At 40.2% G+C, this 21,034-nt stretch overlaps 1 protein-coding gene across 6 annotated transcripts in view; it reads right to left on the minus strand.

Annotated features, from left to right (window-relative positions):
- Positions 1 to 21,034, minus strand: part of FAM13C (family with sequence similarity 13 member C) — a 121,060-nt gene that overhangs the window by 52,643 nt on the left and 47,383 nt on the right. For 3 of the 6 annotated variants that reach the window (XM_010339342.3, XM_010339340.3, XM_010339339.3), the window contains 2 exons: positions 11,599 to 11,662; positions 9,082 to 9,213 (listed from right to left, as the gene is read on the minus strand). In XM_010339342.3, coding sequence (XP_010337644.1) covers positions 9,082 to 9,213; positions 11,599 to 11,662 — 196 coding nt within the window. The remainder of the gene's footprint in view (positions 1 to 9,081; positions 9,214 to 11,598; positions 11,663 to 21,034) is intronic. The other 3 variants (XM_010339343.3, XM_010339341.3, XM_003928703.4) reach the window with 1 other exon arrangement.

Below are 21,034 nucleotides of genomic sequence, written 5' to 3' on the forward strand. Positions count from 1 at the left end.
TGCCCCAACCCTCACCAGGAAGTATGAAGTGTGAAGTGCTCAGAACCAAGAAGGTGTTGCTTCCTGACCTTCTGAATGCTCTTGCCAACAAAGTGGGACCTCTCTCAATGTTGATCATTACAAAGAAAAGCCAAATGTATCCTTCCCTTAAAGTAAAGACATTGGACTTTCAGCGAATCCCTTGGGGGACAGTGTCACTTTTGTCTGAGCATGGTTTGCAGCACAGCGCACCTCAGCTCAGCCTGCCCCAGCTTCCCTCTGTTCAGGAGCTCAGCCCGCACTCCCCTACACCTTCCAAAGGAGAAATTCAGTGTAAGAGAACAAGCTATTCACTTTAAGGAGCCTTCTGTTTACAAGAAGATCCAGGTCTTATTCGGATCCTATCAGCAATTCTTTTTAAACAAGGACAACCCAGCCACAATACACAATAACAAAACCCACATTTCCTTTCAGTTAAACGACTTCAACCTGGGAAGGGGGAAGCCTATACTTGATTTCAACTCATTGTCATATCCTTGTTATATCACTTTATTAAATAAACAATAAGAGCAAGATATTTGGGAGAGAATAATACTGTTTCATAAACTCACATTTTAAAGCACAATTCTGAGCTTTTCTAGATATTAAGACTGATTTTTCTGAAAATACAATGTGTCTCATTTACAACTCACGCAATGAACTTCAATAGTTTCTCAATGGAGTTACTAGTACTTAAACTATCCAAAAGCACAGGTCGTATGATGAGTAGGCACCTAACTAGTCATATTTTCCCCAGAACATTAATTAAATCCCAAAGGCTGAAGTCCAAAGCTAGTCTGGGTTGTAGCCCATGTGGTTGCTTCTTTGTGGCTTTGTTTCCATTTCTTTTAGCCATGGAAAACATTCGCCTTTAAAACTAAACTTAGTCAGATGGGAGCAGAGGAGATGGCCCAGTGGGTTCTTAATCTGGCTCATTCAGTATCACTGGGTAAACCACCCAATGATGCTGGCCCATAAGCCCTCTGCTTTTCTGATGATACTACCTTAACTCCTTCAATTTCTAAAATTCAACGAATATTAGAAATCAGTAAGTGTCCATTGAAAATCATAAAATCACATGCCATATGAAATAACTTATATATCTATGCCTTTAAAGATGGCAGGTCACATTGGAAAGCATTAGCCATTTCCTCAAATACTAATTTTTAAGATACATATTTAAATTTAGAATTGACTGATAATAATTATACATATTTATGGGGTATATGGTGAGCTTTCATACAATATATAGTGGTCACAATAATGAGGTTATTCATCACCTTAAATATTTATCATTTGCTTGTGTTAGGACCATTCAAAATCTTCTCTCCTAGCTATTTGAAAATCCATAATAAATTATTGTTGATGAGAGTCACACTACAGTGCTGTAGAATACTAGAACTTATTCCTCTTATCTAGCTATGATTTTATATCCTTTGACCAATCCCTCCCTATCTCTCTCTCCCTCTTACCCTTCCCAGCATCTAGTAACCACTATTCTACTCCCTACTGCTATGAAATCAACTTTTTTTAGCATTCAGACATGAGTGAGAACATGCAGTGTTTATCTTTCCGTGTCTGGCTTTTCCCACTTAATTTTCTCTAGGCTCATCCATGCTGTTGTGAATGACAAGATTTCATTATTTTTTTGACTGGATAATATTCTGTTGCATATAAGCACCATATTTTCTTTATCCATTTGTTTGTTGATAGATACTTAGGTTGTCAAATACTAATTTTTTTTAAAAAAAAGAAAATTCAGCTTTTATCTTTCTACAAACTTGAGTTTTGTAACCTTTAGAAGGCCAAAAATGTCCTAAAAAGGACAATATGTGCCAATGCTAGGAAGGCCAGATGTCCAGATTTGATGCATGTCCCTATAAACCTCTGGAAAGTGAGGACGACAAAGTCCATTCTTGTACTACAGCTCCTGCACCTCACCCCTGTACCAGACCCAAAGCTAGGTACATATTTGCTTCTCAATAAATCCTGTTGAGAGAAAGAATTACCCCTTAGAAGAAAACATTTCACAGGTCACAGCTCTCAGGAAAAATCTGGTCTTCGAATCAGTAGTAATATTATGTTAGCAGGAGTAGGGGGAGCAGAATATATTTACGAAAGCTGTCAACTTTATATTTCACCAAGTGAGAACATTGGAAAGAAATCAAACAAATCTCCTCCCTTTCATTTCCTTACAAAACAAAAATCTGAAGAACAATTTCTAAGTGAAAGAGTTGTTCATAGACTCTATTAAAAAAGAACTCACTACATTCATTGCTCTTATATTTATATTTTTGCCAAAAAGCAATAAAAACTACAGCACAGGCTGGCCCCTGGGAACCACCGAGCTGGATACAGTTCCTTCCAGCCTTCCATGAGCGAGTAGGAAATTAGTAGCATGAAGAGGAATACATGAAAGAGTGAGCAACAAGGAAAAGGATCGAGATGTCATGCCAGAGAAGAGGAGGAGCAAATGGGACAAAGCTGCAGGGGAGCTGGGGAGATGGGTAGGATGGCAGGCAAAAGGCAGCACAGGCAAGTCAACTAGGCAAGTCCTGCGTCAATGCCTCTGCTCAGCCCTACACCTCTGATGCTTCTCCAAGGCAATTCCCAGACAAGGAAAAATGGAGGCAGCTGCTGGCATGGCTTCCACTCTTTCTGCCAACACCACACTAAGGATTCCCCTGCAGATGAGGCCAGGCCCACAGACCTGGTTTCCCTGGAAATAAGAAGGAAGGCTGTATAGTTGCATCTGAACAATGGGGCAGAATAGACCAGGCCTGGAAGCAGTTTAGAGCTTTTTTGCCATGCAGTTCATTCAACTGGGAATGAGAACTAGGATTCACACCATGACCATGTTGGCTACAGGATGTCTTCATTGACACTGATAACAAAAGTTGTCTAAAAGTAAATGAATCATAGCCTTAGTAGGGGAGGAAGGTGACTCTACCTCAACTCAGCAAAATGCCAAGTGGCATCCTGCAGGGGTCCAGCAGAGAGGAAAATTACCTTGGAGATCATGCTTCCAGAGACCAACATTATGTAGCCCAGCATCTAATTACTCATCTTCTGAGAACAGCACTCCTAGACCCTAAGTGGGAAACATTGCCCAAGGCTAACAAATCAGCTTATTCCACACACTAACATCACAGTGACTGGTTCAGAAATGGGCACGCGCCCCAGGCCAGATAAATGAGACTCAAGTATGGGACTTTTTAGAGAGACTATCAGGAAGGAGAGACTATTATTTCACTGTGTGGCAGGCAGAATCCTAAAGGTGGCCTCCAAGATTCTTATACCCTGATCACACATCAAGCACTAATCTAGATACTTCTATCAAGGGACTTGCAAATGTAATTCAAGTTTTAACTCAGCTGACCAAAGATACAGATTACTTGGCTGAGCCTGGACCAATCAGGGGTGCCCTTTAACATGCAGTTTCTTCCAGTTGAAACATCAGACAACATCAGAGAAATTCAAAAACACAAGAAGGATTTGCCACACTGTTTCTGGCTCCAAGATAAAGGGTGAGGAGGGGGAATGTGACAGCCTCTAGAAGCTGAGAGCTGCCTCCAACTGACACCCAGCAAGGAAGCAAGACACACGGTTGCACAACTACAAGGAACTAAATTCAGGCAGCAACCTGAAGCAGCTGGAATGTAGACTCTTCTCCAGAACCTCCAGATAGGAAACTACCTCAGCCAGTGCCTAGATTTCAATTTCATGAAACCCTAAGCAGAAAACCCAGTTGAGTCCATCCAGATTTCTGACCTGCATAACTGTGAGCTAATAAATAAATGTGTGAAGCCACTACCCATTAATAGAAAACTAATATACACTGGAATTACTGACTAAATAATTTGTCCCTAGAGATGGGCTGACCTAAAGATGAAGCCAATATAGAAAAAGAAGACCCAAGAGATAGGAATAGATGCCATCTCCATGATGAGTGTTCAATTCCGGGACCTAGCCATGCATAGGGCGTATCCTGATCCTAAATTTTCAGCTATATGTCACTAAGATCCTGTTCTTATTAAAACCAGATTGAATTGACTTTCGGTCACATGGAAAGAATCCAGAATACTTTTTTAAAAAATTCCTCAATCAATCCTGAGCTAAGGCCTAACCCTACAGACTGGGTTTGCAGAGTTGAATAGAAAAATACAGCTGCCTATTCCTACAGAAATAATACCATTCTGTCACCTCAGGAATGTTAAAGGCAGAAGAAGCCTCTTTCTAGATCATTTTCATGAAATTAACACAATTTTGAGGATGAAACACATCTTGAACACAACAGTAAGTACCATCTTGAGGCCTGATATGGCTTTATGCCAAAATATCTATATGATAAACTGCGGATGCCGATAAAAACACACTCCAGTCCTCCACATGGAGATACACAAAGTCACAGACACAGGTATACCGACTCAAAGAGGGACACTGCACAAGTACAAATTGTCCTACTTTTAACAAAATTAACATATTCAAGGATTCTTCATAGATATCTTTGACATTGAGGCTAAAGTTGAGTTATTATGACCAGCATAATTGAATAGATAAGAGTTAACAGTAGTATATGATGAAAGATTAATTTTTCATATTGATTTCAGGTTAACAAATCATCTCTTCCACACCGAGCTAAATAAAAATATGTGTCTCCTTTGTAGAATAAGACTGTAAGACTGCAATTACAGATCCAAGGTTAAGCTTTTTTTTTTTTTTTTTTTTTTGAGATGGAGTCTGGCACTATTGCCTGCAGTGGTGTGATCTAAGAAATCTGTGACTTCCACCACCCAGGTTCAAAAGATTCTCCTGCCTCAGCCTCCCATGTAGCTGGGGTTACAGCCCACCACCACGCCTGTTAATTTTTTGTACTTTTAGTAGAGACAGGGTTTCACTATGTTGGCCACCCTGGTCTCAAATCCCTGACCTTGAGATCCACCTGCCTCAGGTGGATCTCAAACCCCTGACCTTGAGATCTACCTCCCAAACTGCTGGTATTACAGGTGTGAGCCACTGCACCTGGCCCAAGGTTAAACTTCTTAATGCTGATATTAGGTCATTATTGAACATCTGTTGCATGCTAGTAATTTATTACATTTGCTAGGATTTTATTACAAGATAGTCTTTTCCTCTAGATTCTAATGGCATTTGTAAGGAATTTGTCCTCTTAGGGCAGAACAACAGTTGGAATATAGCACAGCACAAGTCTGAATCCATGCTCATTTTAAGCATCTCCTCTTCCTCTGGTTCCTCAATAACCAATGAGAGTAATGATACCACACACAAACCTGGAAATCTCCTGGCTATTTTTTTATAAAGTCAATACTAAGTTAAAGCAGCAACAGAGGCAGAATACACCTTTAAAATGCCCTGTAGGCTCAATTAACAGCAAAAATATTCCTACACTATTCTATAAATACCAAGAACGCTCATAATTGAGTCTTCAGAATAGAGTTATATTAATATTCTTTCCATTAAAGAGATGCTATTATCCTCGCACTCTAACCCATTTATGCCTAGTGTTCCATTATTGGAATGCTAAACATGTGGGAGTTATTTATATCCTGCTCAAGGTCATCGCCAAGGTCCGATTGCAAAAATTTAAAAAATTGTAACCTCAGGTATAAATGGGCTAAGCACTCATAAAGGGAGTACAATGCAGTATCAGAGAACTTGTGCTTGCCTCTTTCAGATGTTTTATGTTTTACTAGTTACCAGGTGAAATGGCTTAGCCAGTGTGACAGTGCTAACATTCCTCATGAAGTAATCACGTGACTGAAATTTCTCCACCCTCAAAAATCATTTCTCTTTCCTGCTCTCTACCTCACAGAGTTAGAAATGGGGAAGCAAGTTGGGAAGAATAGATTATCATCCTTTTTTAACCCTCACTGTTGAATCTATCAATTTCTTCTCCCTTACAAAAGACAATACCATCCTTTCTCATTCCATAACCTGGATATTATTACAGGACACTGTGACTTCCATCTGGATTGATTTCTTCCTCTCCATCAGTGGCCCCTGACATATTCAGTTACTTCAATGTCCAGGCTGACAATCATGCTAATGCCTGGCTTCATAATTCCTCATTCCAGTGTTCCTTCCCCTTAACTATGCCTGGCTGTCTCAGCAAGTTGCCATAAACTTCAGAATCTCAAACCTTCTAAACATAGTCTCCATCCCCCTCGTTCAGCTAATATACAATATATTATTATAACTATAGTCACCCTGTGGTACAATAAACCACCAAACTGATTTATCCTGTCTAATTGAAACTTTGTACCATTCACTAATGTCTCCCTTTTCCCCATCCACCTCCTCCCCACCGGCCTCTGGTAACCCTATTTTACTCTCTTCTGAAAGTTTGACTTATTTTTAGATTCCACTTATAAGGGAGATCATATAGGATTGAGGCTTTTCAATTTTAACATTCATTGATTCTACCCTTTTCTTTTGCTCCCTGCAACTGAACTTATTCTGTCCTCCTAATTCTATTAAGGTTTTAGATTTTTCTTTTTATTATTACTATTACTATTATTATTTTAAAGACAGGGTTTCACCATGTTGGTCAGGCTGGTCTTGAACTCCCGACCTCAGAGTTGAGGCCTCCAAACTGCTTGGATTACAGGTGTGAGCCACCATGCCCGGCCAGGTTTTAGATTTTTCTATGTTCCTACAATGAGTCATCCCACTTACACTCCTTACCATGGGGGAAACATACATGGGGGAGACAGACAGCTGTCTCTGTGGTTTGATTCTGGGGACAAAAAAAAAAAAGTCAGTATATCCACCTAGAAGTCTTAGCTACCTTGAAATCCTCACCATTGGAGATATAGCATTTATTGCTGTGCAAAGACTGACGCCACATTTATCCATTTTCCCATTCCAGGATTTAGCATCTGCTTCTTTGTGCCCAACACGTCTCTCTTGGTAAACCCATTAACCCGTGGCAAAATTGTTTTTTTTTTTTTTTTTTTTTTTTTTTCAGATTTATAAGCTGCCTTCTTAGGCCTAGAGAGGATAAACGATAGAGACGGTCAATGCCAGCACAAGACAGTTTCATGGCCAATAAGCCTCAAAGACAAAGGAAATAAAGACGCCATGTAAGGTCAGCAAAGCTTCTCCTTCAAGGTCAACTGGCTTGTGGCTGACCATACCTATATGGCCTTGAGATTCCAAGTAAGAAGTAAAATGAAAACAAACTCATATTCACTCAACTGACATCGTTTTATCCAAAAGGCAAATGCAGAATACCTTCAAAGTATCTATCAGATAAGAAAATAAAGTGTTTTTCCTGAGCACAGATGCCATGAATAGTTTTTGAGGTGACCACTTCCTTCTGCAGGATGATGACACAGGAGTTGGGTTGGCTGAGTATAATAAAGAAGAAGGTCCATGGTGACCCAGAGCTTCAGCCTGCTCCTTAAGACGGCTGTACCACTTTGGATCCCCAGTTGACCACAATCTTCCACTTACAATAATGTGGCCTCTCTCTCATGTGAAACTGATAAATAACTATGCTAAGCATATATATCACTTCCATATATATCACTTGCACCACTTACTATTTACTCCCCAAACTACGCTTCAGATGGTGGGTTGACCAGGAGGAGGCCTTAACCATGAGTTACTTGGTTTTCCTCCTTCCATCCCTGATGGGAAGCTATGGCTACATTCTGAAAGCACTGGGGAAATGGAAAAAGGGTAGAATCAATGAATGTTAAAGTGGAAAGGCCTCAATACTCTATGATCTCACTTATAAGTGGAATCTTAAAAAGTCAAACTTTTAGTAGAGAGTAAAACAGGGTTACCAGAGGCCGGTGGGGAGAAGGTGGACAGGGAAACGGGAGACATTAGTGAACGGCTATAAAGTTTCCGTTAAACAAGATAAATCAGTTTTGGTGTTTTGTTGCACCACAGGGTGACTATAGTTATAATAATATATTGTATATTAGCTGAAAGAGAGGATTTGAAATGTCATCACAAAGAACTGCTACATATTCAAGGTGATGAATATGCAAATTACTCTGATTTGTTCATTCTATAATGTATACATGTATCAAAACAACACATTGTATCCCATAAATAATACAAATGTACAATTATTATTTGTCAATTAAAAATGTAATTAAACTTAAAAAATATCTGAAAGGACACCTAGAGTTAACCCAGTTCAAAACTTCCTGCCTTATTTTACAAACAAAAGCTAAAAGAAATTGATGTAGTGCTCTTTCATACATAGTCTGGCAGTTGGAAACAGTACTTTGAGGACCCAATATGGCATTTTTTTTTCAGAGAAGGGGAGATTTATTAGTTTTCTTTATAAATATGTTATTTTTCTTAACTGAAATCAAAGCAAGAAAGGTGATCTACAAGCATGCAGAGAGTAAAAACAATCATTTTTCTTCATTTTATCTTTCAAGTACCTTTCTGATCTATTGAATGCTTATGAATTATACTGACTGGCAGACTAAGACCAAGGATAAGATAGATGAGACACTGACAGATCTCAACTCTAGGAATATTTTCCAGTCAGGATTCAAAGGATCCTAACCCCCATAATCTATGTCTTAAAGAGGCAGAATCATACAGCTCAGGTGATGGCAGTAGGGAGATTTAATCAGTTTTTTTTTTTGGAAAAAATTCCTGTACCCTAGTCTCAGAGACATCAAAAATGTGGAATAAAAATTGCAATTCCTACCAAGAGACTCAAAGTCAAAAACTGGGAGCTCTAGACTGGCAGAAGAAAAATGAGATGGGCAGGTGTCAAATCTATACTCATACCAAGTGAAAACTGGAAGTTAGTGAGTGCTTCAGCCCACTAGGAAAGTATGAGAAACACACACAGACACAACATATGCAGATATGTTAGACCATGCACCACGCATCCCTGTGCCAGGTGGAAAGGACCTTGAGTCAACTGCCAGCTCTGGAATCAGGCTGAGCACTATCTGCTGGTCACAGAGCAAGTGGACAAACAAGCACAAATAGAAGTGAAATACCAGATGTAAAAATCCAGGAATGTATAAGGCATGTATGCAGCATCTTGTAATTACTACTTACGTACAACATATGGAAACATCTTGAAAACACTTGTGGACCGTGATTTTCATGAGGCTCAAGAAACTCTTTTTTGATGTTAGACTTGCAAGTTGGTATGGAAGAGAGTGCAGTTACGGAACTGGTAGGTTCTTTCTAAGGGTGCGAGGGGAGGTGGTGAATAAACAAAAGAAAGGAACAAAATGCAATGAAGAGAGCTAACATAACAGAAAATTCTACCTTACATGTTAGAGATGAGAAGCATACTTCTGTAAAAAGCCAGCTCTACAAAGAGGCCAGAACAGCTCATAATAATAAAAATATGTACAATAGATAACAGCTCTAATAGTCAGCAACCAGAAACAAGTATACAATAAGTTGCAGCAAGGCAAATGAAAACTACAACTATCTACCAAACATGAATGGCCCTCATGAACACAATATGGAGCAGATGAAGCCAGATACAAAAGAAAGTACGTAATCCATGAATCAAACACTAAAAAATACTAGTTATCTTTACAGGAGGATAGTGACTGGAAGGAATTACAGACAGGCATCTGAGATGCCGGTCATATTGTTTCTTGATTTATGTTCTGGTTGTATACTTTCTAAGAATTCATTCAGCTGTACACTTATGATCTGTGCACTTTTCTGTATGTATTTTCTATTCCCATTAAAAATATTATAGCAATGTTTTCCATTAGTGTTTCATAGGGACTCTGTCACCTATAGAAATGTTATTAGGTGGTTCTTCCATAAAAGAGCTTGGTATTCAATAAGTTGAAAACTGCTAGGAATGATGTAGTTAAATAGATTCCCACTCTGCAGGGCATTTCAATCCATGAGTGTGAACACACCCACCCTCCTGGATGGCCTCTGTCCCATTCACACTGCACCTTCTTCAAGTTTCCCCAAGCTCTTTTCTCGTATCACGCATTTTGGCCATGACGGAAACTACGTGAAAGAATGTGGGTCAGTCTATATAGTTCACTCTCTGACTGGAAGAAAACCACTGTCAGCACATACTGTATTCAACCGGTCTGGATCAGCAGCACCACCTCTGCATGGAAGGGTGCATGTTTAAAATACGGCACTGCCTGCTGCTTCAGATGGACCTCTCCATCCGGCACTCTTACGCACAGGCGACCAGTGCAACGAGCTGGCACATTTCATGTCATTTGCAAATACAATGTAGTGAAGGAATACAGAAAAGCAGACTTTAAAATATAGCTTTTCACAACTGCAATTTGGGAATGTTCAAGTGATCTCGGCATTCTCATGGGTTTGCAGCTCAAAAAACAGTTTCTCCCAAATACTTGAAAGTTATTGTGAGTTGACTCTTACAATCACTTCATTTTTCCAGTCACTTATGTCAAAACAAACCTTTGTTCCTTTACAACTAGCATTTTGCTTGTTCACAGTGGGGAAGACAGCTGCGTTCACTGATTCAGGCTCTTGCCTTTTTCTCGTAAACTCTTTTTCACTCATTACCATGAGGAAGATCGTAGAATTTGGAGCCAGTCTGTGTGCACACACACAAAAATAGCAATTCTGTGTTCTTACCTTTAGGATATTTGTTACAACTTTAGCGATTTGCCTTGGCTTAACCAAGAAGCTGGTTTACCTCTAGCTATTTGTTTCTACCAAGTTCTACTAAAAAGAAAGAAAAGAAAAAGAAAATCACCTACATTTAGTTAAATATCCTTTTGTGGTGTGGGAGAGGAAGAGGAGGGAGGGCTGCATCTTCAAAATGTCAAATAAACAATTTGCCTAGAGCCCATCATTTCTCCTTTTGGCATCTGATCATCAGGTGTTTTCATTCTCTTTGCTATGGCCCTAATCAGACATACTATATATCACCCACTACTAATTTACAATGAGGACAAGAAGAGCCAGACAGAGTATTCTGAACCAATGTCTTAAGCAAAGGCATTCATAATAATAGATATCATAATTATATTATATTAACTTCATATAGGAGAATTCAATTACATATTCCAAAGAAAGTCTAGAACAAGCTAATTAATGTTATGATGTCCGGTTTGGTGGGAAATCATTTAGATTGGAAAATACAGCTTCATGTCTCAAAGTCTGCTAAGAAAACCATATTGCAAACACCAAACTTTATCATTCTCAGTGGATAAACAGTAAATATGATGACGTTACTGAAATACTGCAGAAGCTGTTAGGAAAAACAGACAGAGAGAGAGAGACATGGAATAAAGAGAAAATTTTACAAATGCTGTCACAGCCATGGTTACACAATCCTGAAGCAAAGCTGAAAAGCGTGTAACAAAATGACTGCTGGACTTGGGTTAGGGCCAAGGCGTCGTGAGCTTCCTCATAAGCAATATTTTAAATATGTTTGCTCTGGAGCAAGGAAAAACATTACCAAATGAACAAAGAACTCTAAGTATTACAAGTTCACTTAAAAGCAAAAATACTGTTTTCATCAGAATGAATTCCTAGTACTGTGAAAAAGAATAGGAAATCTCATGATTGGCTTATTCATGTTATATAGCAAGTAATAATTGCACCTACCTCATTTAAGTCCTGCTGAGTTTCAAAAGCATCCTTTGGCCAAATGGCAGTCCTCTGGTCTATTCTGTAAGATACAAAGAAAAATTATTTCCATTTAAAAGAAACTTTTCAATGATATGCATGTGAAGCTGGTGGCTACAAATCTGGCTGTATCCCTGATAAAAACCCTTGGTGGTGTCCCACTGCCTGCAGAATAAAATGCAGACTCCTTACAATGGCCTGCAGCACATTATAGCACTTGAACCCTGCCAGCCTTCCTGGCCCCATCTCCTACCACTATCACTCTTGTTCACCACACTCCAGCCACCCTGGCCTTCTCTCTGTTCCTTCAACATGTAGTGCTTGCTCCCTGTTCAAATCTTCACGCTTATAGTCCCTGCTCTCCCCTGGGATCTGCGTACAATTCACTCTTATCCCCATGTATGCATCAGCTCGGCTCAGTGGCACCTCCCTAAGGAGGAAGCCTCCCTGACCAGAAGCAGCCCTCACCCTCACTCTCTACCACACTGTCCTGCATGTTTTCTTCGTAGCACGTCTTACTATTGAAATTCTACACTTATTTGCATGTCCACAATAAAGTATAAGCTCCAAGAAGGTATTGATGATATTTATTTTTGATGCTGCTAAAACCTCATCTAGTACATATTCGATGTCTTTTTTACTGAATGAATGTCATCTGATACAGTTGTTACAGAATGATACTATTTATCTACTGAAGACAGCTTTTGGAAATTTCATCCTATCTCTTAACTTACACAATAAATGTTATAATAATTGCTGGGTACCACAGTACAATCATTTGGATGTAAACCATCAAGACTCATGTTGAAATTTGATTCCCAGTGTAGCAATGCTGGGAGGTGGGGCCTAGAGGGATGGTTTGGGTCATGGGACCTGTGGCAGGGGAGAGATGTGAAAGTGAGTTCTTACTCAGAAATAAATTAGTTCCAATTTTTTGATTTGCATTTCTGTAATGATCAGTGATGTTGGCTTTTTTTCATTTGTCAGCCCCATGTATGTTGTCTTTTGAAAATGTCTATTCATGTCCTTTCCCTACTTTTTTATGACATTGCTTGCTTTTTTCTTGTAAATTTGTTTAAGTTCCTTATAGATGTTAGATATTAGACCTTTGTCGGATCCATAGTTTGCAAAAATTTTCTGCTATTCTGTAGTTGTCTGTTTACTCTATTGATAGGTCCTTTTGCTGTGCGGAAGCTCTTTCATTTAATTAGATCCTATTTGACAATTTTTGCTTTTGTTGCAACTGCTTTTGGCATCATTGTCATGAAATCTTTGCCTGTGCCTATGTCCTAAATGGTATTTCTTAGGTTGCCTTCCGGGGTTTTATAGTTTTGGGTGGAGCTAAATGACGAGAACACATGGACACCATATCCTGGGGCCTTTCAGAGGGTGCAGGGTGGGAGAAGGGAGAGGATGAGGAAAAAATAACTAATGGGTACTAGGTTTAATACCTGGGTGATGAAATAATCTGTACAACAAACTCCCATGACACAATTGTACCTATGTAACAAATCTGCACTTTTACCCCTGAACTTAAAATAAATAAAAAGAAGGGAGGGAGGGAGGGAGGGAGGGGGAAGAAACACATTAGAAAGAAAGACATTAGTTCCCTAGAGAGCAGCTTTTTGAAGAGTCTGGCTTCCTTGGTTTCACTCTTGCTTCCTCTCTCACCATTTGATCTCTGTTCAAGCTAACCCCTTTGCTTTCTGCCATGGGTGGGAGCAGCCTGAAGGCCACACCAGGCGCAGCTGCCCAATCTTGGCCTTTTCGGTGACCATTATTGTGAGCCAAATAAATTGCTTTTCCTTATAAATTACGTAGCCTCGGGCATTCTGTAGTAGCAACACTAAATAGACTAAGCTGGGTTTTGCCACTACATAGCTGACAACAGAAGAAAAATGAACTTAAGTTTTAAGTCAACTTTCTTTATCTTACAAACAAAAACAAAATACCCAAAACTCCACTATTGGAAGATACTTAGGTCCAAATAATGATTTGTCAAATTCTATGGTCGAATGTCATTTGTTAAATAGCATTCAAGTTTTTCTGCAACAGTCTGAATACTATTATGTAATAAACATATTAACTTATAGTTATTATCCTTATAAAAAGGCCAGCTATCTTAATGAATAAGAGATTTAGTCAGTGTCAAGTCATTTATAAAAAGATTTCTTTGGGAACCTAATTATTTACAGTTAGTATTCTGCTCCAAGTTTAATCCTGAAGAAAGTATATATGTCCTCTAAGAGGACAACAAGGTTGATATCTCAGTGTCAAAATGTACATTTAGAAATGCCAGAAGCCTAAATGCCAGAAGCCTAACTTCTTTAAAATATTCTTAAGAATGCAAAGATTTTTTACTCTACAAGTTTCGCTTACTGTGCAAACAATTAATTTCTAATGAGAAAAGTTAAGGAGGTGGTAATAGAAGAAAATTGTGAAGGTCAGACTAATGTCCTCCATGCCTGAACAAACCAGCATTTCCCTCCTAGGTGGGAGAGAGATAAGGCTCCCAACCACAAGGGTAGGCATAGACAGCTCAAGGGGAAAAAGGGTGAGGAGGAAGACTGCTGGCTCATGCATGTTACATCCATCAATCCCCTGAGCCACAAACAGAGATTTCAGTGCATCAGAAAATAAAAAATAGCTCTTTCTCATTAAATAGGCAAAAGCAGTCTTGGAGACAGGGGTTAACCCACCCTACTCAGTAACATCTAACACTTTGAATGGCTCATCGTTTCTTTGTAACTCTCAGTAGTTCTCAAACTATATTTCTATAGAGTAGCACCAGGAAAATGGAAGAGTGGTATTCTCTAACAGAAAAAAATATTTACCGGTTTATACTCTTCAAATACAAATTTCTCTAGGGCTTTGGTGCCAGCTTCCTGTTTATGAGTGATAGCAGGTGGTAAAACAAATACGTAGCAAACATTCATGGAAGGAAGCAGAAATATACTTTGTTAAAAATACATGGTATATGTTAGTGAAATATAGAGAAGAGCCTACATGGAATATACTTACATGATCTTCCAGGGAAACTACTCTTAACCATTAGATAAACCTCCAGAACAAGTTTGAGAACTGTAGTCTACAGCAGCAAAGGTACTTTAATTTACTAACCACCTGAATGTCTTCTATGTGCCTGCACCAGTGTTAGGGAAGCAATAATAGACAACCAGAGGCAGCATGCCTTAAGGAGACTTACAGTTTAGCGAAACGTTAAGATAATAAAACAATTGAACACTGAGCCTTGAAGCCACTTCAGCAAATCAAGGATCAGGGCACAGCAGTTGACATTAGAATGGTGGTGAGAAACTGGAGAGGTAGAGACAGATTAAAGACTTTTTTCAAGGATAAAAGCAATCAGTAAGTCTTGAATGTGGCTTCAAAGTATGAAGTGAAAGAGATGGGGTAATCAAAATTATTACAAACTTTTGAGCCTGTGTCACAAGGAAAATGGCAGGTGGTTTTTTTTTTTTTTAAATTAAGCCAGAAAAAACATGTAATGTGGGAGACACCAGGCATAAAGAGAGGCAACTCATGAGTTCAGATTTAGATATTTGAAGCTTGAGGAGAGGCTGAAACAGAGAAGTAAAAATGTCTGGCCAGGGTCCGCCTAGAACTGGGTGAACACTCTGTGTTCAGCAGAGCATGAGTGATCATTACAATGATGTGCAGTGATCACGGGTAAGGTCATGTGGGCAGATTCTGCATCACTTTTTGCTTCATTATGTGCTAAGACATTCACTAGGCAAAGTACCTAGCACCTTCTCGATACATATCTTTTCAATAGATGGATAAATGAGATGGAAAGAACTAGACCCAAGAATGACTTTAATTCACCAGGCCTTGCTACCCTAGGCTGGGTCTTCCAGGCAGTTTACTTACATTATTTTATTTAATCGTCAAGGTCACCATATAAGACTAACATTATTATATCTATTTGACCTAACAGGAGAAAGGGTAGTTAAATAACTTCATCTACTCAGTCAACAAATTTTTTTTAACACCAACTATGTGCTAGGTACTGTTGCAGGTGTTGGGAATAAAGCAGTGGATATCCTACCCTTGTGGAGCTTATATTCTCATGGAAGGAGGAGAACAAAAATAAATAATCCAGTGATTATCTGTGGTGCACCAGATGCCAAGTATTATGGAGAAACAAAAGCAAGGCAAGAAGAACAGGACACGCAGGAGAATTGCCCAGGCTTACACTGCTCCAAAGTGTCAAAGTCACCTAGAAGTAATGAGAGACACAGGGGGAAAAAAGAAAACCCACTGGATTGAAAAAGATAAAGGTCATAGTAGAAGAGAAAAAATAAATGAAGCTTTTCAGTGGAGAAGTTTAGCAATGAACGGAGAACTGGAACAGTAGCCAGCCATCTCAAACTCCCTTCTTTTAAGATCTTATACTCTTGAATCATTTACAATCCTTGCTGGAAGCTGGCCTACACACACAAAATGGGTCACACTGAACACTCCCTCCAATTCCCTTGCCCCCTGCACCCAAAACAACAATAGGAAACTAACGAAGCAAATATAAAAGCATGCTTCTAAAGGTGACCAAAATGAGTCAGCCAGAGTACTCTGCTAACGTCAATGTAACCTTGTCCTCTAGCCCAGGTCCAGGCAATGAGAAATGCAGCCTGCACTCCTCAGAGGCTAATTATGGGCACTCCTCAGAGGCTCAGCAGTGATGAGCATGTGATACCTCCAGCCATCACCAGTATCACCATCACCACCACCACTACCACCGTGACTATCACCACCATTCAACAACATCACCTAACACCACCACCACCACAACCATTAACACCACCATCACCACCACCATCACCAACATCACCAAACCACCACAACTACTGCCAGCACCTCCACAATCACCATCACCACCATCACTATCACTGTTTCCACCATCACCACCATCACCACAACCACTGCCAACACCTCCACAATCAGTATCACCACCACCATTGCCACCATCACCACCACCACCACAACCACTACCATCACCTGCACAATCAGCATCACCACCATCACCAAACCACCACAATCACTACCAACACCTCCACAATCACCATCACCACCATAACAACCACTATCACCATCACCAAACCACCACAATCACTACCAACACCTCCACAATCATCATCACCACCATCACCACCATCATCACCACCATCACCAAACCACGACAACCACTGCCATCACCTCCACAATCAGCATCACCACCACCATTGCCACCATCACCACCAACACTGCCACTACCATTGCCACTACCACTGCCACCACCCACCAGCCTCACCATCACAACCACCAGCACCATCATTGCCACTGCTGCAACCACTATATAATTCAATGTAAAAACAACTACTCAACAGAGAAATGCAAAACTTAATTGTGTGCCGATATGAAAAGAACTTTTGCCTGGATTCAAACTGCAAACTTGTGGATAGCCTATGACTACAAACTTGTGGACAGCCCACTGAAATACAACTTTTCAAAAAAATGTTTGGTGTTCCCACTTTGCTGGAACCCTAAAGCCTGTGCTGAGTCAGCCTGTAAGGTCATCTTGCAGTGGCCTTCTCTCAGGAGGTGTACTGGAATTCAAAACAACAAAACCAACTAAGCATTAATATATTTTTCTTGGCCTAAGGACAGTGTCAAACTGCAGGATGTGATAATTTGTGAAAACAGCACATTTAAGCTCATGGTTGTATATTTATACGAATGTTTTAACTATCTCTAATTAAATTAGCAGAGGAAACTGTTTCGTATTTCAGTGCAAACTTCCCCATCTTGCCAATGGGCTTATGGAAGACAACTGACAGTTATCTAACACTTGTCTTTCCTTAAACCCAATAACCAAGTCATTAACAAGTCTCTCAATTTCTTATCCCAAATAATGTTTGTGTCTGTCGCCTCCCCTCTATCTCTACCACTACCATCTGGGACCAAGCCACCAGCACCTCTCATCTGAACTACCTGATGGCAGTACTTTCCTCCCTGGTCCCCCTACTTCCCCTCAACCCTCCCCAGACTACCATCCACACAAGATCTTTCACTACTCTTCTGCACACTGCACTTAAAGTAAAAACCAAAATTCTGAGAGTATCCTATGACACCCTGAAGGATTAAGCATCTGCCCACTCTTCAACCTTCGCTTGCATCATGCTCCTCCTCTGAACTCCAGCTACACTGGCATTCTTTCAGTTTTGTGGATGCACCATGCTCCTTTCCAGAGTAGGCCTTCACACGTGCCTGTAATGCTGTTCCCTTTCCACTTTCTCTCCTAAGTAACTCATTCATACCTCAGATGCTAGATAGATAGCTCCCAATTGGGTCTCCCTTTCATATGTATGTTCTCACTGTATTCTGATCTTCTGTTTCTGCTATGCAGCAGGTCTCAGTTCCTAGTCACGTATTTGTATAATTATTTGATTGTTGTTTTTCTCTCAATGGTGAGCACTGGGGAGCAAGGACCATAGGAGCCTTGCTTAACATTTTATCTCTAAGGCCAAGCCTGGCATATGACACACAGTAGGCACCCACATGTTTGTAAATAAAGTATTCATCTCAGGGTTATGGGCAGCTGCCAATTCTTATATACTCCGGAGTGTGTGTGCGTGTAAAGTAATTATAATATAACTGATGCTCCTTCCTCCACCTATAGCATGCTAGCAGAGCCTGGAGGATGAAGTGACTCTCATTTTCATAACAAATACATTTCTTCCCAGAAGAGATCTACTAAAAATTAACGAGTAGCTTTTGAACCCATGACCTAAAAAACCTGGGCAGAAAGAGTGAATGGAGAGCATCCAACACACTTTTCAGAAAACATCACATAGAATCAGAGCCTTAAAACTGAACAGTACTGACCGACATCACATCTTGAGAATTCAGGATATTCTACTGCATAAAAAATTTAGCCTCTCTATTAGAAAGCAAAACTTGGGATACACTAATGTATACCCGGATGACTGCTGGCTGGCTGTATGACTGCTGTTTCCTGAAACTCTTTTGAAAACAAAAGGTATATCCCAAGAGGACAATCCTCTGAGCAAAACATGCTTTATATACAAACAATAGCTCTATATGCAGACACAGACAATATGCCAATAAATTCCAGTAATATTATTAGAAACAATAACGGCTCTTAATACCAGTAAATAGAAAGCTCCTTTCTCTAGAGAGCTGAAGCCACACTGAAGACATTAATGGTTCTTACCAAATGTCTGCTAAAGGACTGAGGTCAAATATTAAACAGCCAACTTCAAAGATAAAGAAACCAAGCCATGGCATTTAAAATTATTCCCTGAGAGACTAATGAAAGAAAACAAAACTAGAAGTTCATGGATGTTCATAAACTGACTTCCCAATCCATGTGTCTACCTGTCCAGGTCAATGAACTACCAAGGATGCTGTAGCTAGAAAAGCACACTGATACCCAACAGTATACCCTCCCAGAAGCCAACTGCCCCCCCAACCTCATGCTTCTCTGAAGATTAGAATCAGCCAGTATTATTAAAATCAGAGATTCCTGGGCCCCAATCCAACCAAACCTACTAAATCAAAATATCCAGAAAAGTAGGATGATGACATATAGTTAACAAGCATGCTAGAGGATTCCTAATTGTGGAACATTATCCTAAAAGTCCAAGTGCAAGAGCCTTGGAGGACGCCAATGGCTAAAGGACACAGGTGAGGAACTTCTTTGAGTATAGGAGTGACATGGTGTTTCTGTCCTGGTCCCCCAGGGAACACAATCCCAAAGAGAAAAAGACTGTGCCCCTCAAAACACCATGAAAAACTTCAAATACAGGGCAGCCCAGCTGTCCTGGAAAAGGTATCACTTCTCACTTCAGTGAGCTGGGACAGAGACCAGAAGCAGCCAGGGCCACAGTAATGCCCAGGTATGCGTGAGCAATGAGTCAGGCACACAGGGCTGCCTTCAGAATCGGCAGAGTATAGGTAAAGTAGATACGGGTGTGGTTTAAAAGACCCTGTGAGCCATAAAGAACACATTTTGGATGGAATATTGAGGACACAGGATCCAGCAGGTTTTCTCCTGGGGACTGAGTGAGAACAGAGGCCCTAATAAGACATTTTTAGGAGTAATAATGATAGCAGCACCTGGTTTGCTGAGAAAGCTACAAGGCACTTTGCGTGTATTCCTCATTCATTCCATACACTTAGTAAATAATGATCAGACACTGTCTGTATGTGCCAGGCAGTGCTCAGCCAGGAGACAGAGTGGTTATAACCAATACTTCAGCTCCAAAGACATTTCTCCCTGCTCCTCTCATCCCAATTCAAGCATCTGCCAAGTTTCTTCATTCTTCTGCCTCAAGATTTTTGCCAGGCAGGGCTCATTCCCTTAGCCTGCCTGCGTAGCAGAGTTAACTCCCCTGGGGGCAGCCCACAGCCAGAAGAGAAGGGAGTGTGTGAATAAATGCTACAGCATTCCCCTCAACTTTCAGAGGAATGAATCTGAGATACTGTCTACACAGTTTCTCAGAGAGACTACAGTTGCTCAGAGTGGCAACCTACCAAGTTACATACCACTGTGGGCTCTTCCTCCTTCCCTAGTTCCTGCCTCCTGGGACACATTCCTGTACCTGGGTCCTCCTATCTATCAGAATCCACCTTCAAGAGGAACCTCAAGTAAGAAAGTGGTGACTAAAGAGACACAATCTCTACCTTTTGGAGCTTACAGTTGGGGGAAAGAAAAATCTACTCATACAAATGAAGATTTAGATCAGAGACAGATGCAGTGAAGGGCACAGAGTATTACCAGTGATGGGGGCAGATTTAAATGACGGATGAATAGTTGACGAATGTTTGTAACTACGTAACACATTGGCTCCTGTGGTATTACAACTGACACTCAGATTTGCACTACTTTAACTTTTAAAGTATCAATCAAGTTAGCTCTCGGCACAGAAGAATATTTCTTAAGACACAGGAGATTTGAGTAGGCATTAATATAAATCAAGCCTAAATGCTGACTTTTCCCTATTCAAGATTTTCTTTCTCTCCCAAAAGGAAAGAGTCATGAGTCTCTATCCTTCACCTGTCATCTTCCCTCCATCTTCCCTGTCACCAGCACCTCCCAAAGGGATGATATATTAGCTTCCAAGATGTACTCCTGAGTATAACACACCATGTAGTATATAACACACAGCACCCAGAGTAGTCTTTTTAAGTAAATCTGAGTCTGTCACTCCTGTTTATAACCTCTTGTTCTGACATCAACCTCCCTTTCCCTTGGGAGAGTAGCTCTCCACAATTCCACATACAAGGGTAAACATGTGGCCTGAACTAGGCCAGTTAGCTCCTTTTCCCTGAAGTTGAAACTTGGACAGGAATGAAAAGCTGTTGTATTAGCACAGGATCATCCAATGACAACACCTCA

This window comes from Saimiri boliviensis, chromosome 12, assembly GCF_048565385.1.
Source record: "Saimiri boliviensis isolate mSaiBol1 chromosome 12, mSaiBol1.pri, whole genome shotgun sequence".
Lineage (NCBI taxonomy): Eukaryota > Metazoa > Chordata > Mammalia > Primates > Cebidae > Saimiri > Saimiri boliviensis.